Consider the following 26,152-nt stretch of genomic DNA (forward strand, 5'->3'; position numbering starts at 1 on the left):
CTAAGTACCAAAACTAAGAAAAACGTTGGAGAAAACGTGACCACAGCTTGGATCATTATGACGTTATCATGGAATATACTTAAAAAATATCTAGGAAACAGTTACAAATAGAGAAGGAAAGATCCAGATGAGGAAGAAGACTTGCAAGATGATATTATACAGACAGTACTAACTGAAGCAGTACAAGCAAGGTCACTTTAATGCAAATTCAAGGAAGGAAAATCAAGAATAAGGCATATAAGTTAAATATTTACAACACATTTCAATGTGGACATACCTGATCTGGTTTAGGTAGTGACAGCAATCTAGTTGCTTTTGTAGTCAATATGAGGTTACAAAATCTCATAAGCAAGCCTTGCTCAGGTCTCTGCTGTCTCAGTTACACTGCTTGTACTACCTAAGCCAGCTAGTTTAAAGCACAGACATACTCTAATGAATTTATTACGGTATTCTTCTCCAATGGTGCTCTTCAGACATATAGATGGAATCACATTAAATGAACTGTGCAAGATTTGTTCTTTGAAAATCATGAGTGAAACACTGTTCATTAAAGTTTAAAAAGTTAATTATATTCATTTGCAGATTATGCAGCAACTGTTATTGCTTGAAAGGACTATGATGTATGTAAACAAACAGAATGCTTGATTAGAGAATCTGAGTGTACTTGGAGGAAGCACTGGAATCATCCTCTTGACAATGCAATGGAGGTCCAGCCTCGGAGTCACCCTTGCATGTCAGAGACAAGAACTTCGTTTAACCAATCTAAAGCAAAAACAACACTAAAAGTACTTCCTAAAGACCTCACAGAGTCATGTGACAGCTGCCCTGTACTGCTACTGAGGAAATGAACCTACGATTGCACTCACAGGATCCTCTTGTAACACGTACAAATCAGGATCACAGATGAGAGAAGCATGTTCGGGCAGGACCACAATAGAAATGCGGAGACTCTAATATCATAAATCACGTTGCATAACACAGAGGCTCAGATGTTTAGATATGCCCTCATCCTACATGAAGTTTCCCAAAGGCTCTTTGTCCTTGAAAACAGTGACACTGAAACGGCATAAGCTCCCATGGGTCCCAGCTTTCTTGGGAACCAGAAGAATCAATATATACATTAAAATCAAATGGGGGTTATAAACACTACCTGTCTTATAGTATCCCCTTCCTGATTGCTTATAGTAATCATTTTGTCTTCGCCACCTAGAGCCAGAAGGTTTTCAGTACTCCAACAACCACATGTAATCCGCTTAGTGTGCTTACCTGAAAAAGAAAGAAACTTACACAACGTGAAAGAACACAACCACAAAAAAATCTGGGATGCTGTATTTGGCTACTCACGGACTGCCAGCATGTGAAACAACTTATCAGAGCAATTACAAATTCAAGAGTCAATTTTTTTTCTTAAATCTTCTACTCCCGGATGGAAGTCTTTTGACCTTATAGGAACTTCTACAGCCTCTGTTCTTCCATTTCTTTGCATCGGATTTCTGGGGACTGTACTATTTCCTAACCTTTCTGCCCAGAGGTACTCTAAGCAGGTAAGAAAAAGTAATTTAGCAGCAAGAACAACCACATGAATCCTTTGCAAACTGTAAAGCAAGAAAGATAACCCAAGTTGCCCATAAGGCAGTATCGGGTACATGTATATATATTTTTAGCTTACTCTGGTAAGTACAACAAAACAGAAGGTCCAAGCTGCGTATGAGCACATTTTTAACTTCTATATTCATATACAGAACTAAAAAGGGATCTAAGTATATTAGCAAAATTTCACTTTCAGATGGGCAAGGTTAGTTTCAAAACAATGCATACCAAGAACAGGAATCTTGCGAGAAGTCTGACGATTATATATAAGTAAGTTTCCCTTTGTTGTTCCAACAGCAAGTAAAGTTCCAACTCGAGACCATAATAAGAAAGACATCGCATCCCTAAAATAAAGAAAAATGTTACTTTGTATAGTAGATATGGGTTCATTTCCCCTCTCTTCTCTATAGACAGAATGTTTATGTAGAGTGCAGGAGTTTAGTGGAATAGATTCAAACCAAGCTTATTTGTTAATCCAGTGCCTGGTTGTTATGTAGGTCTCAGGAGAGTTTTAAGTCTGTGGCCAAATCCAGAAAGGTAGGGATTTGCACCCAGGCCTTAGATATCTCCTCCCATCCTAAGACACTCTGCTTTGTGAAGAGCATTTTAGTGCCCTTAAAAATCTAAAATAAAATAATCCTAGCACCACTAAAATCACTTCCCCTACGTTTAAGCTCCCTTTGACTTGTGTGAAATACTTTGGAAAAACCGTGGCTTATGCAGATACCCAAAAAGTTCACCCATTGTTGTTGCTACCACAAAGTGGAAACATTGGAGAGAAGCTCTCTGGGGACATTGGTACTGTTGACAATTAAAAAAGAAAGAAAACTTCTACCAACCCCCAAACCCCCACCCACAACAAAACACTTCAAAACCAGAAAATCATACAAAAATAATTTAACAATAAACTGTAGCATATTAGTTTAACAATATATGTGCTACGAGGACTCAAATAAAAAGATGATTTTTGCAATATATCCTCCACATCAACAAGCCTTTTAAAAAAGCTTTTTAAGAATATAAAAAAGAAATTCCAAAGTTGAGAAGTCCTTGTGGAAAGAAATGGGACAGATGTTTTCCAGATGTGCATATTTAACTTAGTTGTCTACAAGTCTCTCTGTACACTTAATAGACAAACAGTAAAGTTCCTTTCAGAGGGTGACTCAGGTACACCAGCTGCAAGTTCATCTTTCTTCACTACACTGGAAGCCTCAAAGTTAGAAGACCCAAATGATTTTACACCACATGAATGGGCCTGTGGTTCACATGTTAGTACCTGTTCCAATTTCTGGAATAACAGATGAAGTAAGAGGCTTCTCAAGCAGCTGGAAGACTATTGGCTTGTACAGGATAAATACAACATATCCTCTACACACAGAGAGAAAACAAAGATTACAACGCATGAATGTGATGTCCTGATGGCAATTTAACCAAATTAAAAAACATACCTCATCGTTCTACCTCACATCAGGTTCTAAGTTGATTTAAGAGATAGCATAAAGAGCAGCAGCTCACAGTGGTCCACGTCTTCAAATACATACTTAAAAAAAAACTTTCTTACCTCATGCCACTGTCTACTTGGCTTGTTTTGTTTGTGTTTGCATCCCACAGAAAAATTGTACTAGATTTGTCTGTGATTATTGCTAAAGTATCTCCATCCTTATCCCAGTCCATAGCAACACAGTTACTGAAGAAAAAAGACATAGATTTTCATTAACAATGTTAAAATGGGAAAACCTTCATATAAGCATGCTTGTTTCTGCTTAAAATGTGTATCACAAAAATTGAATTTTATCCTAATAGTAATAATTAGAGATAATTTATTCTTCGATCACAGTAAAAGGCTGGAAATAAGAATTCAAAAGAACTACCTAACCTGAATAAGACAACTCACTGGTGGGCATCAAAAAGTCAGTACTGTTCAAACTATGATAAGTAGATGCTAATTATTTCGACAAGCCTTTAGGACATGCGGTTATTACACAAGATTTTTCCTCTTCTTTGCCTTGCCATAAGAACACGACGTTGTTTTAAAACTGGTTTAGACATTACATGTTTCCCTGCAGGAAAGGGTCACATCTGTCCATCAACAAGGTAATGCTTTCCATGTCCATCAATGAGGCAGACTCCCCTTCACACCACCCTCACGAATCCCCAGAAGAGTAGAGGATCCCCAGTCCAACACAAGCTCTTCTCAGAGTTCACCACTGTGTTTGCACCTAGGGAGGTTCCTCTGGACTGACTGCCTTTCAGGAGCTAGACTGCACATGCCAAAATCCACCACTTAGTAAATTTCACCTGAAAGGAATCCAGTTCATACACTCTGACACCACTGTCTGAGGTGAACAGAAGTGTGATAAGCACAAAAAAGAGTAAGATTCACTTCAGAAGTACGCTCTCCATCTAAAGTAAAAATGCCAATGTATACATTATGCCAGTGACACAAGCAGAGGCACTAAACTAAAAGGATCTTTCCTCAGTAAGGCTATGATTACAAATTACTAGAAAACTAACTGTAGCAAGAACGCGGTCGCGATCAGTGTGACACAAATATATTGTATGCAACCTTGTTATGTTTTTTCTTAATTTAACAGATCTTTTTCTAACATTTTAATGTAGCAGATTGAGTTTATTATTAATAAGGAGTGCTTTGGGTAGGAGAATACATTTTTCTGACTATCCTCAATAGCTTACGATGAGTTCAGCTTTTACTGTCTCAGATTTCATACATACTCATCAGTTGGGTCTTCTTTTCCGGGTATGTTCACCAGAGGTAATATCTCTTCCTAAAAAGTTCTCACATTGTATAAGCACCTCACCAGAAAAGAAGCATTTAAAACAAAAACAACAAAGAAAATAATTTAAACCCATCTGAGTACCTACCCTGGTAAGCTGATTTCATTTCTCTTCTGACCATGACGATCAAAAATTTTCACAGCATGATCACCTCTAAAAAAGATTAGTATATAGAATAATTGCCTTTCTTCATCAGTGATTTCTATGGACAAATGCAATAAATATTTATAATCTTACCCTGTTACAGCAAGGAAATTTCCCAAAGTTTTCTGCCAAGCAAACTGCACAGGGGAACCAGACCAAGCTTTTTCTAATAGACTGAATACTTGCTGGGAAACAAAAAAAAAGTGAGAAATTACGCATCTTAAAATCATGAGCCTATAATAATAAAAAACTTCCCAACATGTTAGCAAACACGAGTACTGTGGAGAGGAAAAAAAAAAAATTACAACCCTCAAACATAGCTTCTGGGTGATTCTAATGCACCAAAGTACCAAAATTCCACAGAAAATTATTTTGGTTTGTGCTGGAAAAGAAGTTGTTTCTGGTGCTAGGTGTCTGCACTGAAACTATTGTGACTCTATCAAAAGTGTTATTTTTCTCTTACAGAGTTACTGGAATTAAAAAATTGCATGGGATACTCTCCCCTTCATGTCCAAAGTCCAGAATATTTAGTTCTCTAAATTTCATGGAAAAGTCTGGGATGAGAAAGCATTCTTAGTGTGTACAACACAGAAGGCTCGACATCTACACTTTTAAATGTATGTAACTACTTTGTCATGTCTGAATTGCTGGGTCTTAAAAGCGAAGACCTCAAAGCTGCTCAACCATAAAACCAGATTCTGACTTCCAACTCAGAGAGTTTCTAAGCTTCTTTTTCCTTGCACACTACCTGCAGGTTTTTCTAGAATTCGGGTCGAAGACAAAGCCCACAGCTTGGTTCCACAGTTTGCCATCACAGCTTTTTCCCCCCACCTCACCAGATAAACACCAACACCTGGTGTGCACCAAACGCTTACCCAAGGGTCCCCCATCCCTTCTGTTGGGTGAACGTAAACTGAGGCGTTCTTCAAATTCAATTTGCACTTTACTCACAAGACGGGTAAAAATATGAGCACCACATAACGCAAGCACGAAGAACATCTGACAATCACGCTGGTTTTGAAAAAAAATTTAATTTGTGATAAACCAACGACGAAGAAAACCGCTTTGGGAGCGCAGACAAGCTCCAGCGCACTGTACAGCAGCGATCGACTGACCCCCTCGAGGTGGTTTGGGCAGGAAGCTCCTCCGGGCCCACTCGCTCAGCCGCGGCGCCGGTCTCGCCCCCGCTGCTGCCGGGGCCGGCACCGCCGCACGGCCGCGCAGGACACCCGCCGGCCCGCGGTAACGGCTCCGGGCGGCGCAGGCAACTGCCGCGGGAAGGCCCAGCCCGGCCGGGGCTCGGGGGGGCGGCCCCGCTCCCCTCAGGCAGCCCCGCGCGCGGCGGCGGGACCCCGCCCGCTCGAGGCCGGCAGGCGCGAGCGGTTCCCGACGCGCCCCGCGCCCCTCCCCAGGCCGCAAGCACTGCCCGCCCGCAGCGGGGCCCGCTCGACGCCCCGGCCCAGATCGTGCAGCGGGGAGCAGGAACTACAGGCGCGACCGCTGGCCCTGGGCCCCGCCGCCACCGCGGGCTGGGGCTCCCCGGCGGCCCCCTCCCCCCGCCCGCGCGTACGGCGGCCGAAGAGACTCACCTTCATCGCGCCCACCGCCCGCTGCGCCGCGCCCTCTGCGCATGCGCCGCCCCCCTCCGCGGCCGACCCGCGAGCCTGACCACGCCCGCCCACGGCGTCGCTGTCACCGCGGAGACAGAGGAAGGCGGCGCCATCACGGCTGCGGGGCGGGGCCACGGGCCGCATCCAATGGGGAGGCGCGCCCGAGGGGGCGGGGCCGGGCCTGTCCTGGGGAACTCGGGCCGGAGGGCTGAGCGGGGCGGCGGCTGAAATACGGAAAAGTACTGGAAGGGAAATAGAGGTTTTCTAAAACCAGAAGTCCAACGAGAGGAGCAGCAAAAGTCACATTTCTTAATGAGACCTGTCAAGTCGCGGATACGGGTACACAGAAGAGAGAAAAAAGGCGCTGACCCGACAACTGCGTTCAAGTTCAACTGCATTCTGTATTTGTTTGCAAACAGTGCAGGTTTTATCACAGAGTTTCACTGCTTAGTAATTTATTTTAAAACAATAAATAGTTCACCGAGAGCATTAACACATTTAAAATTACAAATGTACAAAGACTTTGGGTATCAGACGCTTCAAACTTTTGTAAAACATTCAGTGAGCTCACATCTTCCCATTTTCCACCACAAACACACACAATTACCTACTGTTTTGAAAACATAAGGAACGAGGCACAGAAAAGCAAATACAAAAAGACTTTCCAGACCGTTCAAAGCAATTCTGTGTAACAGGATAGGGCTCCAGAAAGGCAAATTATAAACTCTCTGAAAAAAATTATGTAACTGTTAAATAAGGTAACTAATTGACATAATCCTGCGAGGCACACGTAACTCTCCTATAAGATGCTGAACATGCTCAAATGGTGGCAGTTCAGCATCTTGCAGGATTTGGCCCTTTACATTTTGAAGCAACCTTACTGGACAGACAGACAATTGTTTCATTTTATCTTATAAAATCATACTTTTCAAATTAGTGCAAAGCCTCATGTAAAATGTAATTAGTCTAGATGTAATGGAATGCTTCAAAAATTCCAAAGTGCAAACATTAAACTTAAATTGCTTAAATTCTAATCACACTTTAGAATTCTTCCAATAATTCATGCTTATAGATTTTTCCTTAAACATAGCAAAGTAAATATAAGAACCAAAGCAGAGAAAAAGGTATGATGTTCTGCATTTCACATAAAAAACTTTGACAATCCAAAAAGTACACTGGATGTCAAAAATCTCCAGCAGAAATTATTAAAGAGCAGATTTCTGTTAGCATAATAAGACAATATTTAAAATAAGCCTTTGGTTAAATAAAAAGTCTGCTAAACTAGGAATGATGATAAAAGTGCAAAAGATTCACCAAATACACATCTTCATTTCCAAGGCTGGCATCACGCCTGCGATATACAATGGTTTGCATTGTTTTTTTCAGCCTGCATTGTAACAGCTCAGATACCTATAGCAAAACAAGTTTATTATAGGCAAATTAAATATATGGGGTCTAATCCTGTAACTTCTTTCACCCAGAGACAGACTCAATTTTATCAGTGGAAGTATGTCCATAAAGCATCGTCACTGCGTGTTTGGGGGATCAAGACCCTGGATCTGTAACATTTGTTTATTATAATGAGTTCACAAATGAGTTAACTCATTTCTTAGCACTACCTAAACAGAAGAACAGAAGTCTTCTGCTGGCAACTGGCTGGTTGCTGCTGATTTTCTTACAAATAGAATTCTTGTAACATATGGGTAACAAAGATGATTTTTTTAAAAGTGCTTAGTATTGGTCCATAAGAACACGTACATGTTAGCTTGAGACCAAACACTTTGCTGTGGTTGACATCCCACACCTTGTTGTTTATTGGTGCACCGGTACTTTGCTTGAGGAAAAAAGAAATAGTCTATGGAGAATGTCACCTTCATAGAGAAAATAATTTATAGTTTTACAGTCACAACACATGCTCCAGCTCTTCCTAAGCACAATGGTGCAACCTGTAAGAAAAAAAAAAATGTAGTCAGGTTTAAGTATTTTTACTTTTTTTCCTATAACTGACATTTAGTTAATGCTTGTAATAATAGTTGTACAGCTGCAACAGTGGCAACATCACCCACACTCTGTTAATGTGACATAAAAAAATAGCAAATTGGTCCAAAACTTGGATAAAAACCCACAGAAAAGGTGAAGGTATTTTATATGATAGAGTGAAGCACTTTAAAAGCAATAGCAAACCCCAAGAATATGAAACAATACTTATTGATAATTTCAATTACTTGGCATTACAGAAGAAAGAATCCTTTGTTATAGTATGAACTGGACATCTGAGCTGAGCAGTCCGACAATTGAGGAACAGTTGGCAAAATTATGCATTTTTCTCTCAAACAGAAAATGCCAAACATGATGGGGCAACCTCTCGTTTTTGCTTCAGTATTTGATAAAATCCTGTTAAGACTTCTTGAAATACAAATAATTTCCCAGTCTCTTATTATTTTTTGTAAACAAAAATTACTTCTGGCAAGACCCTTTTTGCTAAGATTCTGTCGGATTTGCAAAGAGGAAGGTAGTTTCTAACATTCAGCTTCCCCTTTTAAACTTCCTAGTATCGGAGTGTGTGTGAGTATCACACTATGTGCTACAGACATTATCCTGAAGAAAAAAAATGGTGTTTATGCCAACTCCCCTTTTTTTTTTTTTTTCCCCCAGGAACAACAGACTTATCCTGAGCCATCTGTGGCTCTGACAAACTTCAGCTGAGAAAATTCCACTGCCCTCTTTGGTGTCATGTGCAGATGAAGCGGTGGCAGACTGCTGACATAAGAAGAGGAAAGGAAGGTACACAGATACTTCCAAGTCCCCCAACAAAGGGTTCAGAACTGTTCTGTATGCTGGGATCATGGGATTCAGCGAAATACAGATGGCTAAGGATACAAAGGTACATACAGACAGTCACCACCTAGACATCATGTGGGACTCATTTAGATGCAACAGGCAAGAAGCACTGTTCTCCTCTGGTACACGTTTTATTTTCCTTTAGCAGGACAAGTAATGCCGTGGGTTATCATTACCAGTACTGCCACTGAAGGCCTCAAGCTCTGATGAGCCTCCTAGATGACTTATCTTTTAAGATCTTGCAGCAGTATGAAGTGGGAAACGCACAGCTCTGTTATCTGTGTTACAAATATCTCGATAGACAGCACTTCAGCTCTCTTTGAATTAGCAATTTGGGGCTATTACTGGGATAGCAAATTCAGGAGGTCAGAATTCAGCTGCCTAAATACTGATGCTATTCTAGATGACCTTGGACATTCATTCTTGTGTGCAACTGCCCTCCAGAAGGTCTCCCATAGATGCTGTATCTGCCCGCCTTGTGTAGACACTTTAGCGTATCTCAAATTGCAGTAGATACTACAGGACAGCCTGCCCAGGCTGTCCTTGTGTGTGCTCTACCCACAGAGAGGCACATTCCTGGAACTATAAAAAAAGCAAAAGTAACCAAGCTTTGAACTGACAGTAATGGTTTCTGATCATGAATTGGAAGATTATTTTTTTTTTGAGCTGGGTAAAAAGAAACGGAAAAGGGCTTCCTGAAAGTTGCACACACTATACATAGCATCCACATCAGAAAGGGATTATTTATGGAAAGATGACCAAAACCTTGAAGAAATTGATAAACTTGCCGAGAAACACATTAGAGCTAAAACTAATCTACATTTATAATTCATCTTCAGAATAGGAAGTCATGTAAACAGAACCCTATATGACAGTTTGGGGAATATGTCAATACATTTTATGAAGAGTAGTTAAAATTGTAAAAGAAAATAGCTATACTATTGCCAAAGAAAAAAGGGCAGTTTATTTTAAGTTAACAACTGACTGTTCAAGACAAACCATCTTGAGATGGTAGACAAAAAAAAAGAGACAACAGAGTAGTGAAGTACTTTTTAAAGGAGTATTTGAAGTCTCCTTGTAAAAAGAAGCACACTTGAAATAACAAGGAGATTAACAGTAGTGTATGGTCTGATCAGAAACTATACCTGTGTCCACTCATTTGTCTGGGGATCGTAAGACTCCACTGTATTAAGGTATGCTTGACCATCATATCCTCCAACAGCATATAACTTGTCACCAAGAAGACATACTCCCACTGCATCTCTGCTAATGCTCATAGAGGCCACAGCAGTCCACATATCTGTTTTTGGATCATACCTAAAAGATAATATGTGTTATGCTGTAAAACTATTGACAAAATTCAATAGAAAAAAGCATACTGGAATTGACCCTCTCAAGGTAGTAGAAAACAGGTATTATTAACACCAAATCTGTGCTGTCCTAATTTCCAGGGACTTTTTTCCCCCAAATACTCTCTTTGAAAATGTTTCTTTAGTCATCTGCTAACACAGTCAGTACTAGCTACATATCTACTTTGTGCTGTTTTCCATATAGTAATACACACATATACGTACCGCTGCTCTGACTACATTTCTTATTTTATGTCTAAACATACCACTCCAGAAACAGCTCTGCTGCTACACTATAGTGGAACAAGTCTCGCTCTAAGTGGTAACTACTACATGTCACAGCACAGGCTGTTAAAGTTGAGTGTGATACTGAAAAGAGTTACTTGCTGTGAAAGATTATAATTTTCAAAAAAAACTTCCAGTGAATATTGATACAGAAAAATAAATGGACGTACTGCTTTCTCTTGGGCTTCTAATTATCTATATTCCTCTAAAAATATGGTATTTTCTAAGCTGTAACTTCCTATCTACAAACCTTTTTGGGGTCTTTTTAGTGCAGCTTCCATATGTTAAGTGGTATGGGCCACACTACGTATTTTGGAGTTTACTAGGACACCAAACCAGTTTGAAAACTATGGCTCTGTTTTGTGCTTTCTGTTGTTTTCTTTGTTTGGTTTTGTTTTTGGTAGAGGACACATCAGATCTCTCAGCATAAATACATTTAGTAAAAGGAGAAGATATGGGTGATGAAGAATCACTGTAAGTGCTGGGAGATAACAGAAGTTTTACAACTTGGCAGGGGGGAGGCAGGGAGGAGAGAATTAAAGCATATTTCAGAAATACTAGTGAAGACTTATTGCAGTGCATTATGAAGTATTTACTGCCATTTTTAGTTCATTTATGGATCACAAGTGCTTTTGCAATTTGTAATAGTCATTAATAACTTTATGTGAAGACATACCAACTTTGGAATGACTGAAATACGTGCCAGTTTCCCATTGTCATCAGGGGATACAAGAAAGAATAGGATGTTTAAGGATCCACCAACCCTGACTGTTAACTCCTTTAAAAGTTATAGTATGAAATGATAGAGACTTCTGATGTGAAAGAAGTTCTGCTCCATTTTTAAAAGCATTCCATTCCAAGTTGTTCCCAGTTATCAATCATAATTCATTCAATGACATTGTTAGGAAAAAAAAATCTAGATGAAGTGCATAAGGGAGAATTTGCTTTAAATACTCTGTCTTGGCAACATTTTGAATCGCACTATGACTACAGAGTATGTTTTTACACATAAGTTTCCTCTGCTCAGGCTAAAAATAACACTGCTATTTTATTGGGTTTCTACTTGGAGCTCTTTCCATAAATCACTCCATAGACCAGCACGATTAGAATTACTAGCAGGATATGCCTTCATCGGGATATTACCTTTCTACGCAGTCTGACAGCCTGGATGTTAAGTTTGATGCTGGAGCATCGTGACCACCTATTGCATACAAGAACCCATTCCAGGTGGTTACACCTACACCACCTCTTCTTTTTGACATCTGAGCACAGAGGGTCCATTTGTTTGTATGAGGATCAAAACATTCTACTGACTTAAGACAAGAACTTCCATCTCGACCACCAACTGCATAAAGCCTACAACATAAGAAAAAAAAAGTAAATAAATATTGTTTGAACAAGACAAAGTTTCCAGTGATGTATGAAGGACTTCAAGTTTGTTAAGAAGCGAAGTTTAGAAGGAGACTTTTGACTTTCAGTAGAATGTTTTGTGGCAAAAACTCAGAAGAGATTTAGCTCCAATCTTTTCCTATTGTCATGATCAACGCATAATAACAATAATTTACAGAAATCTGTAACACAGCATTTATGTTCCAACCTATGCACATAGCTAGTGTTTTCAAAATCACTGATGTGATGTGTCAGACAAAGGCCCATCTCTAGCAGGGTCAGAAGGACAAATTCAGTAGTTGATCTGTGCATGCAACAACTCTGCCCTGCCTCATCTTGGGCATTCAAGTATTTTTCTGGACCTGGGCTTCAGTTCAGGACTGACAGGGCTATGTTAAGACTCTCACACCCGCTAGGTGGCCTAGTTTGCTCAGTTCTAACAAAAAGGTTTCTAGCATTTGGTACCAACAAAGGATTTCAACTTTTTGGAAAATAAGGATAGAAGGAAAAGATTGGGTTTAGGAGCATTGCATCACTGATGAATCTTTAAAACTAATCAAATCAAACCTAATAAAGAGTTTACGCACAGAGTTTATGAGCAACCTATGCTTACAACCAGAAATGCCCAGCACTGTTATGTTGTTGAAATGCCCAGTCTGTTCCTATTAAAGGCAGGAACTCAGAAGCCATTCTAAAAAGGAAGCAACGCATCAGAAGTAAAATCCAGTTTGGGAGATCACCTGAAATATCATTAATTAAATACTTTCATAGCCTAAGGCACATTATAGTGTGGTTATATAATCAAATAAATGTTAGATACTCTATATAATGATAGTGTGAGCAATTTGTAACAGTTACTATGAAGCACTATTCAAGATGCTCTCGGTTTGGGAAACACTGTTTGGTTTTTCAAATATACTGACCAACAAACAAATTCAAACATCTTGTAAATATGGTTAACCTAGTAGTTCTCAGTAATGATTTTAATACCCTTCTAAGAAAATACATTTCCGTGGAAGTGGCCACGTTTAATAACACACTCCACCTCCCCCCAAAGTATGGCAGAGTTTTGATCACTTATGCAGTGGTTTCACATTTAGGACATGGAGAAAAACATTAATTTCTCTATATTAAGGTTTTGAGCAAATCATCTGAAATATATCAAGTTACAGACAGATACTACTAGAAAGTGCAGAAGTTAATGCTCTCAGCTGAAATGCAATAAATTTGCATGTACTTTTAAGCTTTTCAGCTACAGGCATCTAGTTTTGCTGCCTAGATTAAGAGTCTAGGCAATGTTCTGTAATAATAGAGACACACGAGACACTAATTCTGGTGCTTTTCACCACACCCCAGACTCTCTACTGAATATACAGGAAACTTCAGACCTAACTTAGGCATCTGAGACTGCAGTGCCAAGGCAGCCAGAGGCACTCTGCTTGCTGGTTGTTCAAGTTCTGCCCTCCTTCCTGCACCCAGGGAGTATTTCCACTCATTCCTGGACTTGTTCCAGATCTCACAGGACCCTCTGCAGGTGCACTTCAGCTGTGCTAATTTAGCAGGAGACTGACCTACCAAAAAAAAAACCCACCCAAAAAACACAACCCAAACTCTGAAAAGCTTTCTGCTACCTTACAATACTCAAACAGCTCAAGGGAGATGTGTCAGGTGGTACACAGCAGGAAGAGAAAATTTGTGGTCAGAGAGTGTAAATATTCTGCCACAACCGCAATACTACTCAGCAAATCAGGTTAGCTTTGTCTGCTATGGTATTCCTGCAGCCACCCTGGCAAAGTATCATTTAGATGAGCCCACTACAAGGGTGGTGGAAAACTGGAAGGTCTACTGGGCTCAAAGGCATGTGATCAGCAGAATGAAATCCAGCTGCAGGTGGTAACTAGTGCTGTTACTCCCAGGCTGATACTGTGGCTGATACTGCTCAATGTCTTCATTAATTACCTGAAAGATGTAACGGAAATTAGCTTTACCAAGTTTACTGATAGTATCAAAATATGAGCAGTTGCTGATATGCTGGAGGGCTTGGTTACTATTCAGAGAGACCTAGACAGGCCAGAAAAACAGGCTGACTGTAGTCTCATGAAGTTCAGCAAAGGCAAATGTAAAGTCCTGTACATGGGATGGCATATACCTATGCAATGGTACAGGCTGGGAGCTGACAGGAGAGGAGGCAGCTTAGCAAGGATAGACTTGGAAGTCCTGGCAGACAAGGCAGCAGTATGCCCTTGAAGTAATGACAGCTGATCCCATTTATTCAGTACATACAAGACTGATTCTGGATACTGTGTCCAGCTTTGGGATCTCAGTACAAGAAAATCTTGCCATACTGGAGCAAGTCCAGTTGACGGTCATTAAGATGATGAGAGAGTTAGAACACATGCCATACGAGGAGAGGCTGAGAGACCTGCCTTTATGCACTCTTAAGAATTCTTGAGACAGCTAAGGAGGCATCTTACTGCTGTCTTCAATCAGCTAATGGGAGGTTATAGAGAAGACAGATCATTCTCACAGGTATGCAGTGAAAGAGGGAAGAACAACAGACAAGTTGAAATATAGGAAATTTCAACTAGATATTAGAAAAAAAATGTTCAGTACAATAGTGGTAAACATCGGAACAGGTTGCCCAGAGTGGCTATTGAATCTCCATCCTTAGAGATATTAAAAATTTCAGATATGACCTGTGCTACCTCAGTTTGAAACTAGATCCAGCTTTAAGGTTGGCCCTGCTTTGAGTTGGTGTTGGATCAATGACTCCAGAGGTCCCTTCCAATCCAAATTATTCTACAATTCTGTGATTCCAACCAATCTTTATTTTTGTAATAGCTTGATTCAAGTACCATTTGTATTTTGGGATGCTATAGAACAATTAGTCCAAAAGAAAACAATGAAAATCAAAGTCTAGGAACCATGGCCTACAAATAAAGACTGAAGGAGCTGGAATTATTCAGTCCTGATGACAGAATACTGAGGAGACGTGTCTTTAAATACAAAGAGCTGTTGCAAATAGGAAAGATGCATTTTCCATGTTCACTTCGGATAGTACAAACAATAATAATATACATCAGCAAAAGGTATTTAAAACTTGACATGAGGAGAACTTCACAGATGTATTAACAGTTAAGCAGATTGCTTAGGGATGTTGCAGAAACTTTACCACTGGAGGTTAAGAACAAGATCGCTCTGGCTATGACTGTTTTAGATGTAATTGATTCAGTTTTGAGGTAGCAGAATGGATTAGGTAACTGCTCGAGGTCACCGTCAGCCATTTCCTGTGACTGCAACATAAAATGACCTACTTGTCTGAATATGCTTTGTATTAGGAATTAGGCATATTTTGACTGAAAAACAGCTGTAGTAATTTCAGATACCATTCCAAATTAAATTCATTCTGCCAGAGCTTACTGTTCTGAGTTAATGCAGTATAAAAAATGACTATTCCTCCATGACTTCACAGTCATTTTGGAAGTTGACTGTTCAAGCTATCACAGTAAGAGGAATCACTGGAGTCCCAGAGAAAGAGAAAACCCATTTGCTCCTTTCTGTATCAAGGACATGGTAACCTCTTATTTGCCCACAGAGATGGTGTCTCCTAAGCGATACTGAGGGGCACTGTGACACTGTGGGGAAGCTTGCTTGACCCAATACAGTATCTTTTCTGTGAATGAAGGAACTTGGTTCTTAATGCTATAAACAGGTATCTATCAAGAGAAGTAATAGTCATTTAGGATGATTGTCTAATTACATTAAAATAATGAGACAGAAAATGGAAGTTGCCTTCACGTACTTTCCATTTAATATTGCTACACCAACAGTGCTCCTTGGAGTTGACATACTAGCTACAAAGTTCCACTGACGAGCCTGTGGATCCCATCTTTCTACTGTATTCAGGTAGCTCCAGCCATCATGTCCTCCTACAGCATACATGGGACCTTCCAATACAGCTACTCCTAAAAAAACAGATATGAAAAACAATCGCTTCTGGATAAGGGGAAAAAAGACCACATTCTCCTAGTGACAGTCCAGTGTGCACCAAAAAATATTTAAAAACAACTAAAAAGAAATTTCCTTTTGGTAGCCAATGCTGGATATAATCTGAAGGAGAAAAGATGTTCAATAAGCAGTTGGCATTAAAGCAAAGTTTCCACCCCCCTAAACTTAACTTCTGAATGTTTGTTGACCAATCCTAAAACAGATAATAATTTAAAAATATGCGTTCAGCCTTTACAGAACTCTACATACCAAGACCATGACGATGAGTGGACATAGGTGGCATTACACTCCAAGTTTTTGTTCTAGGGTTGTAGCACTCCACAGTATTCAAAGTTTTCAGTCCATCTCTGCCACCGACAACATACAATTTATCATCTAAGACTGCAACTCCAAATTGTAATCTTCGTCCATTCATGTTTGCAACAGGAGTCCACATGTTGGTACGAAGTTCATACTTTTCAATGCTTGTAGCTCCTGAATCACAACATATGCAAATTATAAAAAAAAAAAAGGTCTGAATTAAGATAGTTTTTATTTCAGCAATATGCTGATCCTACAAGAGAGCATGACATCCTGCAGCATGTTCCTAATTCTATGTATACAAATAACCTTTTTCACTTCTTCAAGAATTAACTGCACCATTATAAAGGATGACTTTCTCAGTGCTTTTCAAGACAAAAAGCAGGATTTCTAACTGCTTTGCAGAATCAAGCCTTTAGAAAAACAAATATTAATAATAGGAATAAAAAACTACCCCTGTGAAATGCAATTATATATTGAAATCAGCTGTTTTGTAATATTAGGCAAAAATCTAAATCTATGTGACATGAAATACTGAAAGTGTTAACTTTAAAACAATGAGTGAAAGAAAACACTTTCTCTGTTGTAACTTTTCTAACTTGCCAGATTCTTTCTAACTACCATTGAACTATTGAAGTGTCTATAAAACAGAAAATCCAAGTAGCTCTGAAGGAACCATTTAACAATTAGTCAAAAAGCTTTTTTTTGGTTTGTTTTAATGCACATGCAGATCACCTTTGTGCCCTTTCTGTCATTTTCTTCCTTTTCCAAATTACTTCCCACTCAAGTAAATAAAGATTAGTTGTCATTCAGTTCAGCATTTCACTACTCAGAAATCAGATATTCCCTTGATAATTTCAAATTGATCATAACTCTTAGCTTCCAGAATGTTTACAGTATTATCAAAGCTACAGTGGTGGGTTGACCCTGGCTGGACACCAGGTACCCACCAAAGCAGCTTTATTACTTCCCTCCTCAGCTGAACAGGGGAGGGAAAATAAAACAAAAGGCTCGTGGGTTGAGATAAGGACAGGAACAGATCACTCACCAGTCACTGTCATGGGCTAAACAGACTCAATTTGGGGAAATTAGTTTAATTTATTACCAGAGTAAGATAATGAGAAATAAAAGCAAGTCCTAAAACACCTTCTCTCCACCCCTCCTTTCTTCCCAGGCTCAACTTCACTATTTTCTCTACCTCCTCCTCACCAGCAGCGCAGGGACTGGGGGCTGTGCTCCGTTCATCACACGTTTCCTCTGCTGCTCCTTCCTCCTCAGGGGAAAGGACTCCCCACACGCTTCCCCTACTCCAGTGTGGTCTCTCCCACAGGGTCACAAGTCCTGGCAGGAGCCTGCTCCAATGTGGGCTCCTCTCTCCACAGTGCCACAGCTCCTGCCAGGACCATCCACCTGCTCCAGTGTGGGGTCCTCCCTGGGCTGCAGGTGGATCTCAGCTCCGCTGTGGACCTCCATGGGCTGCTGGCCTCACCCTGGTCTGCACCTCGGGCTGCAGGGGAACCTGTGCTCTGGTGCCTGGAGCTCCTCCTGCCCTCGTTCTTCACCCACTTTGGTGTCTGCAGAGGTGTGTCTCTCATATAGTCTTACTACTCTCTTCTGACTACTGCTGGTGTTGCACTTCTTAAATTTATGTTATACCATCACTGATGGGCCCACCCTTGGCCATCAGTGGGTCCACCTTGGAGCCGGCTGGCACTGGCTCTGTCGGATATGGGGGAAGCTTCTGGCAGCTTCTCACAGAAGCCACCCCATAGCCCCTGCTACCAAAACCTTGCTGTGCAAACCCAATACAGCTATGTAGGGTTTTTTTTAACCTAATAAACAGTGTAATTTAAGATGTTTCATGTTCTGTACTGCAGAATCTTTGAATTTTAGAATTAACATGTTGTAAAAAGATCAAACATTTATCTTAAAAAGAACCAGAACAGCTAATCAAGTAATCATTATATAAGCAAATACCTTTTGTGGCATCCATTCCTCCAACTGCAAACAACACGCCTACTGTAGATTTTCTAGGTTTGGTGCGAGGACTTTGCAACATAGGTCGTCTCTCTGGCAACAGATGGTACTTCATTGCTTCCATGATGAGTTTTTGACATTCAATGTCATCCCTAAAGAGTGCATTATTTTCCATATCTGCCAGAAACTGTGAAAAACGAAGAAAATGAAACAAACCGTATTGCTATAAACCACATCAAGAATAAAAACAAGATTACAAGAAAACATTTTATCCAAAGACTTCCACTGCCTGATTTAAAATCTATATATTTTCAAAATGGTCATACAAAAAAGACTAAAGATAAGCTTGTAACAAACAAAGCATTCACATTTTAAGCCAAGCCGTTATGTACAAAACTAAGGAAGGCCATCTGATCTTAATGGATGATTTAAACTTAATGGTCCCGAGGAAGAAACCAAAATCTCCTGGTGTTCCAGTGCCACTACAGGTATGTTCAAGGAAACTGAACCAGGCTCTACCTGTGTAAATCAGTTTAATCTCATGCTCTTACTCCCAAATCCATCCAATCTAGAGGTGTATAAAAGCTGTTTCAGGCACAGACTGAATATTTTAATATGTATTCTACTCCTCACTCTGACAGTGACCCAGATCACAGTATGTCAATTAACACAAGCCTTTGTTAAAAATTTTAAGATCAAGGCTGCAAGCAATTTGACAAGTGATAAATTTTAAATCTGTCTTAAATAAAATTCAAGTTAAATAAGGACTATTAATAAAAGTTATTATGTTTAAAGATTCTGGAGTCTTTTGTATTCCATGTTTGTCAGACTGCAGGAAAAATATATTAGTAGGCTGAGCATCCCAACTGTAATTACTAGAAGTCTAGACAACTGGCATTTTTCTGAGCTGCAAGACATAGCCTGAGTAACACAAAAAAGCAAGTGAAGTGCCCCCCTGGGACGTGGACAGTTGTCAGAATGACAAGTAAAAGGCAAGTGCCTCTGAACTGCCATCACAAAAGCCAAACACTTCGTGAATATTAGAAATATAAGTCCACAAACCAGAAACAGATGTCATTGTTGAGCTGTTGATGCCCAACCAATAACAGGTACAAAATTATTGTGAAATTAGTGATCAGGAGTACTGAAGGGACTCGCTATGAAATAGTTGTGCATAATGTGGTGTGCATATCCCTGGCTCAAGGCTGCCTTAATACTGCAAAGTGGCAAATATACATCTGTGGTTCCAGAAGAGATACACGTAAGTACAGACAGCTAAGCCTGAACAACTCTGTATCAGGCAAATCAACAGCAACTATGATAGAAAACACAGAGAAATAATAACAACAATAATAATAAATCTTTCAGAGCCCTTCACCAGCTACTTTTCACAAAACTGAGCCTGATGTTTGCAGTATGTTCTGATTCTAGTTAAAATAGCAAATTAAAATGTTTTCATGTAAATTAGCAGAGGGACTTAATTTTCATTCTTTACTTTCAGTATTCCCATTGTTTCTTCTCCTGACCCAAAGCACCACTTTTATCACTTGTAGAGAGACACTTTGTGATTACAAAATAGTAAACTAAAAGCCAGCTTTTAACTGCCAGCATGCAATGCTATAAAGTTACACACAGTTAAAAAAAAAATCAAAATTAAATGAATTACTACTGTCCTAAATCAGACAGTGTCACAGTTGCATGCATGAAAACTAAGGCTTGTACACAACATGACCAATTGAGACCTACAACATATTTTTCTGATAGACAAGCAGCTTTTGATACTTAAAGCAACACCATGTGTGTATATGTAAGAGTTTTGCAACAAGATGCAATCTACATTTTCTCCAGTTTCTCAAGCCCTCAACCTATAGTTCCCTCATAGCATGGACTCTCAGTCTCTGAAAGCAACTTCATCTCAGTTAAAAAGAAATGCAATCTAAGATTGTTTTGGTACCCCCAAAACCTGCATGTTCTTGAAACTTAGCCTACTGTATTACTGTTTTCTGCAGATAGTCTTCACTCAAAAAACTTGAAATGGGCTTACTTACATGAAAGCCAACTTTTTCCAAGTTTTCTTATTTATACCACTCCTTTTACTAAAAGCATTTATGACTGAGCAGTTACAAATGATGTGTTAGCATGAAATTATATTCATCAGAAACCTGATGAAGAGAAAGGTAATGCAGATACTTAAATACTACGGATTTCTGTCTAAAAGGAAGCTGAACCCATCTTGTAACTCAGAAATTGCTTCACCATCTTTTTCATTAATTTATCACAGATGGAATACTTGCCACCTTACAGCCTAAGAAGCCAACAAATATTCATCTTTAGCCTTTGTAAGAGCGAAGAGACTTAAAAATATTTAGGATACTGCTTGCATTAGTCAAAGACGTGACAAAAATGCTATGTACAGAGGAATGCATAAAAACACAACCAGTAAAACTGACCATTATGATTTTTTTTCTTCCAGTGCTCCAGTTTCACAGTATTTCCCAAAGGGTTTTTTTGAGTGTATTAATCTAATATTCTTTGCAATTCTGCTTGCAACATTATTGATTTCAGCAAGTTGTTCAATTTTCTGATTTAATTTCTTTCAAATAACTTTAACCCTTCAACCGTAAAATTGGAAACGTTTTCATTATGTTGTGTTTGCTGTCAGGTTGCCTAGCATCATGTGATCATGAAGCAAAACATGACTCTGAAAATGTTAAGACTGTTTCGGGCACTTCAAAACAATTTACTCAATGCACTAATTGTCATCATATTAAAATCACAGCTTTTAAACTTTAATTTGTTAAGGAAAATAACAAGTAAAAAGGCAACAAAAATACTGTATTAGAAATACAAGTATATATTTGGCGAAGACATGAAAAATTAAAGAAAAATACTAAGTGAAACATGATATTGCTTTTGTGTTTCATTCTGCTATTTCCCTAATCGGTCACTGAGTGGACATAATTTGATTTCAGTAGATATTTCTGGGATGAATTCTGTACTTTCAGTTTTTAAATATGTTTCAATTACAGTCAATTAAGTAAAGCAATACAGCAGCGGGTACTTAGTTATTAATTAATTAAATGCTCAACAAAGACATTATTTCCTCCAGGTCAACTGGCTTACCCTGTATTATGTTTCTAGAAAAAGTGAATTACCATGTCAAGGCCACAACTGAGAAAATCCTGACATTGCATATATAATAATCAGTATGAAAATATGAATACTAAAATGCTTGCTAGTGAATCATACTATCCAGCAAGAGGATACCAGATTAGAGGTAATACACAGAATGTTGTGTATGTGATGTATCATGAATGAACTGAAATAGGTTTTTCCTGTGTTAATGAATTCTACTTATTATTCAGGTTCCATAACAATCCTGTTTTCTTCATTTAATAGAGATAATTCTCACTAAACAAACTGAAAATTGTGAAGCAAAATCATTTGACTGTGTAGTAACTGTTAAATATTCCTAACGAATGTCCAGCGAGGAAGGCTAGCACAAGAGAGGGAAAAAAAAAAATAAAGAAGTCAAACCTAGTTTACATGCATGTTATCAGATAACTAATACAATGCTATAATGAACATGATGCTAAGAAGAGTAGTCACTCCCACAGGACTAGAAAAACTAATGCACAACTATTTAAACAAACTGAGCTCAAGTTTTCTTCAACATTGTGTGTAAATGTCCAAGAAGGAGAAAAAGTATTGTTTGGGAAGAACAAAAAGTACCCAAAGATGGTTTATCAACAATGAACAGAAGAAAAGTCACTCCAAAGAATTTATTCGAATTGTATTTCCTAAATCTCAAGGATAGCTATAATTATATGAAGGAAATGTAGTGATCCAAATAAACTGTGCAAGTTCCGTAAAGAAGAATTTTTAAAAGGACACACCTTCTAGTGCCACATATATCCCAGATAAGCATTTTTCTAAGCAACAGAAGTGACATTTTCCTAACAGCCCACCCCTCCTTGTATCCTGGCTGATCTCAGCATCAGAATATGCTGCAGTCTGTAAACAGACACAAACTATCAAGCCTACATAACATGCTAGAGTCCTTATATGCAGCCCTAAGAATCCAGATCATTAAGAACCCTGAAGCTCTTATGATTTGTCACTGTCAATATATTGACGCTGTAGACATTATGCCCACTGTAACCATGGTATACACTAGAGAGGAACTAAGCAATTTACTTGTGGAGCGAGCAGAGGCAGTCTAATGTAAGCCAGGAGTTTACTGAGATCTTTCCTTCTCTGCTCCAAATCATGTCGAACCCAAGTAAGTAGTGCATTCAGTATAGTTTCTTCATTAGGAATATTCATGTCATCGCTTGCTAAAAGCTTTGCAATTTCAGTGGCTGGCAATAATAGAAATTCCTGGTTTCTAATTACTTCCATAAAGTTTTCCTGAAAAAGAAAAGAAAAATATTTTCAATAGAGGTGACATCATACTTTGAAGACATTTTATGGAACTCCTACTATATCTTCCCCTTCATGCCATCTCTCAGTTATGCCAGTAAATACCACTGGAGAACTTACCTGGGAGAAAAAAAAAAGTAAAATAAAAATGTACCGAGTTATTTTGACCCCTGATAATTTCCCCAACTGTATCATTCAGTCCCACAGACAAACGTGCTGAAACAACTGAGTGGGAAGTGTATGGACAGAAACAAGCCATGGGTTGTGGCGGTTACTATCTTGACGCTGCAAATTGAAGAAATACTTTCTCTAGGTAAAAAACAAAAAGGTGCAGTTTGTTCCTGTTGACAACATAGAATACAATATAAGTTGCTTTGTCAAGCAAAGAGCACAACATGCTACAACTATGGGGCACATCTGTAACTGTTTTCATTAGTGCTAGATTAAACTATATCATTTTCAGAGCAAATAAACAACACTAACAATTTTACTGTTCATTTTAAAGAGATTATTTTAAGTTTATTTTACTATTTTGTAGATTTTATACAGCTGATCTGATTGACTTGGGCGTAAAACATACAAAGAATCCACACTATTGTACACGCCTTGCTTTATCAACAATGTTTACTTCGATAGGATTCCATTTTCTAACTCTCATTCTGTCATTTCCAGCAACAAATCCTTACTTCAAAATAGGAAAGTCACAATATGTAACACTTCTGACATTGTATCTTATTACTTCATAATCCCAGGGCTTGCAGAATATTCTGTAAGGATTCTCATGAACTTAGGCAGAAATAGCAGAAAAGTATGTAGAGACCCAATCAGCACTATGAACTATGAGTGAGAAACCTGAATATAAAAGAAAAAGGTGAGATGCTGTCCATCCGCTTTCCCCATACACCTTTACAAGGCAGCGAAAAAAAGTAGAAGCAGTCTATGAATCACAACATGTTCTTATTATTTTGGTAGCTCAAAATCCAGCTAAGCTCATACTCCACACTGACAGTAATTTCATGACAATAGAACAGTATTACAATCAATTTAGTGAATTAATTCATGATTATTGTATTTTTTTATTATTTTATTTCAGTACTTTTTATACGCGTAACTTTTTATAAAAAGAGGAAAGTGGGACAGTGGATTATTTTATGAATGGATAATCTTTTCTAAGAACATTCCTTACACCTGGTATAGTTTTCTACTTACAGTAACATAATAAAAGCTCCACTAAAGACATATGCAATGACGGAAATTATTAATCTAATTATCCTTTCCTTTAGCATCCCTCCTACAATAAGATTTGTGTAGCTGGATCCTCAGCCCTTCATTGACCCGAGTGTATAAGAAGCTCTCAGATGCTTCTTTGGGTCAAGAAGTTAAGAACAAGCTACGGGGAGATCTCAACACCCAAGTTGAGATCCTGGTCCTGAATGGGTGGGATTTTTGGTGGACGGGCAGTTCTGTGGGAGTAGGTCTCTCCAAAGTGCCGTAAGGTAAAAACCACAAAATGCAGGTGTCCAGAATTAGTTTGGCAAACCTAAGTATCTGTCTTCATCTGTTTGCCTGTGAGTGCTCATCATATCATAAATATTATAAACTAAATAATATTGCACTACCTACATCTTAACTAAGACAGTCAAGAGGTGTGACAACCTCCTGGGTGTCTGCAGCCCTTCCTGATTCAATTTTCTGCACAGTGCATCCAACTTGGAGGATAAAGTGCTTTAGATTCACAGACAGGGAAGTCTAACTGGGCCCAATATCAAAATTAGCCTTACTTAGCATCTTCTTCAATGATTTAAAAATAAATAATTGCACACTAATGAAAATACTCTGTATTAGAAGCACATGCATGTTGGGAAAAACATAAAATGTTTAGGTCAAAAAACCAAGGAGAAACTTGGGAGCAGAAGCAGGACCTGCACTGTGAAACAGGTACGAATTTAGCATATAAAATGGCAACAAAAACATACAGTATAGTTTGGCATTACATATGCAAAGGACATAATGACAACAAAGCAAAAAAGGTAACACTTCTTCCTTTTTATTGCTTAGTCTAATAATTTCAAAGCTATACCTCAGTACTCCAAAAATATTAACTGATTAAAGAATGCTGAACAAAGAGGAAAAAAACTACTAAAGAGTAAAAACCAGTCCACCTTACATGAAAGCCACACAGACATAAGACGGCTACAAGATGTTTAAGGAGAAAGATCGACTCCAGATTGAGTGGTGTCACTTTCAGATTAGGAAAAGAATTGAACGTGTTATCTGTGCACATAGTAACTATTCTTGCATAGAATTTGGAAAGGAAAATTTTACATGTAATATCTGAAAAGCTTTCCTACTAGAGAGATCCAGTTTGCTACACGAAAGCAGTGCTTCCAAGTGAAAACCAGAATAGATTAGAAAGGAGATAAAAACGTCATTTTTTCTTTAATTCTTTTAACTCTGTGTTACAAAATTTAAGAAAATGAGCAAATACAGGAATTAAAAACAGTGAAGGGACTGTACCAGTATTTAGTAGCACTACGCATGCACTTTTATTTTACTCTGATATTGAATGCTTAAAATTGAAGCTGAAAAACAGTAAAAATGATTTCCAGAGTTTAAACATGCAGTTCACAGAAATTCACATTCCACTGAGTTCATTTTTTTTTTTCCATTGCTGTTTGTGGGTCGATTCTCTGTCCTAGGGAGTTTGCAAGCTGGAGCTGTGCTTTTAGTTTTGCTGAATAAACAGGCGGTGAGCACTGACAAAGCAAAAAGCCGACACTTACTATCTCAAACTTTCCATATTGTCTATCCAGATCACAGGAAGAAGAAGGGGAAAGCACTTGGCATGGAAAGTTTCCTTTGTCTCTGAAGGCAATGAGAAGCTGATCTTGCGTAAGTCAGCCAGTGATCTTCTTTGGAAAGCTTTTTCCAACTGGATTTAATCACATTAACAGCTGCTGTGCGTAAAAAGCCTGATTTTCCTTCTCTTTGCTTGCAGACAATTGCTTTCTCATGGGAACAAGTTCAACTTCCTTTTGCTTCCGCTCTATTTTTAAAGCAGAGAGTCCTTTTGAGCATAGTATCAAAGCATTCCACTGGGAATACAGCCACTCTTTGGCCTACGTCTGGGTTTTTTTATGATCTGAATCTGACAATTCCTCTTCCTCTACAGAGATTCTGAAGACAAAAAGGAGCCAGTGTATCTCCTAGCATTCTTAACCTCCTCATTAGCCTTTTCTTTCCTTCTTCTTATAGGAACTCTCTGTGGAAGAACAGGGTATTTCAGAGAACAAATGGTCTGCAGTTTCAATCCCTTGCTTTCTGATTCTGAAAAAAATAAAATAAATAGTTTCCCACCCCCAAAATTAGCTCCTTAAAGAGCTTGGAAACTTTATCAAATGAGTAGCCTGAGGTTTATGCACCAGCTGAAGCAGGGACACC

At 38.8% G+C, this 26,152-nt stretch overlaps 2 protein-coding genes across 7 annotated transcripts in view; both read right to left on the reverse strand.

Annotated features, from left to right (window-relative positions):
• WDR19 (WD repeat domain 19) overlaps positions 1–6,137 on the reverse strand; it is a 43,565-nt gene extending 37,428 nt beyond the window's left edge. For 3 of the 4 annotated variants that reach the window (XM_065633144.1, XM_065633143.1, XM_065633145.1), the window contains exons 1-6: positions 6,120–6,137; positions 4,624–4,715; positions 4,474–4,539; positions 3,152–3,277; positions 1,819–1,934; positions 1,151–1,266 (exon numbers count right to left, since the gene is read on the reverse strand). In XM_065633144.1, the coding sequence (XP_065489216.1) occupies positions 1,151–1,266; positions 1,819–1,934; positions 3,152–3,277; positions 4,474–4,539; positions 4,624–4,715; positions 6,120–6,125 (522 nt within the window). In that variant the 5' untranslated portion in view covers positions 6,126–6,137. Of the gene's footprint in view, positions 1–1,150; positions 1,267–1,818; positions 1,935–2,866; positions 2,945–3,151; positions 3,278–4,473; positions 4,540–4,623; positions 4,716–6,119 lie in introns of those variants that run through there. The other variant, XM_065633146.1, reaches the window with a different exon arrangement.
• Positions 6,138–6,578: 441 nt separating this feature from the next.
• The window catches only part of KLHL5 (kelch like family member 5), a 57,626-nt gene continuing 38,052 nt past the window's right edge, over positions 6,579–26,152 (reverse strand). For all 3 annotated transcript variants that reach the window (XM_065634176.1, XM_065634175.1, XM_065634177.1), the window contains 7 exons: positions 22,487–22,699; positions 18,290–18,476; positions 16,262–16,486; positions 15,807–15,969; positions 11,759–11,971; positions 10,127–10,298; positions 6,579–8,086 (listed from right to left, as the gene is read on the reverse strand). In XM_065634176.1, coding sequence (XP_065490248.1) covers positions 8,030–8,086; positions 10,127–10,298; positions 11,759–11,971; positions 15,807–15,969; positions 16,262–16,486; positions 18,290–18,476; positions 22,487–22,699 — 1,230 coding nt within the window. In that variant the 3' untranslated portion in view covers positions 6,579–8,029. The remainder of the gene's footprint in view (positions 8,087–10,126; positions 10,299–11,758; positions 11,972–15,806; positions 15,970–16,261; positions 16,487–18,289; positions 18,477–22,486; positions 22,700–26,152) is intronic.

This window comes from Caloenas nicobarica, chromosome 4 (assembly GCF_036013445.1).
Source record: "Caloenas nicobarica isolate bCalNic1 chromosome 4, bCalNic1.hap1, whole genome shotgun sequence".
NCBI lineage: Eukaryota > Metazoa > Chordata > Aves > Columbiformes > Columbidae > Caloenas > Caloenas nicobarica.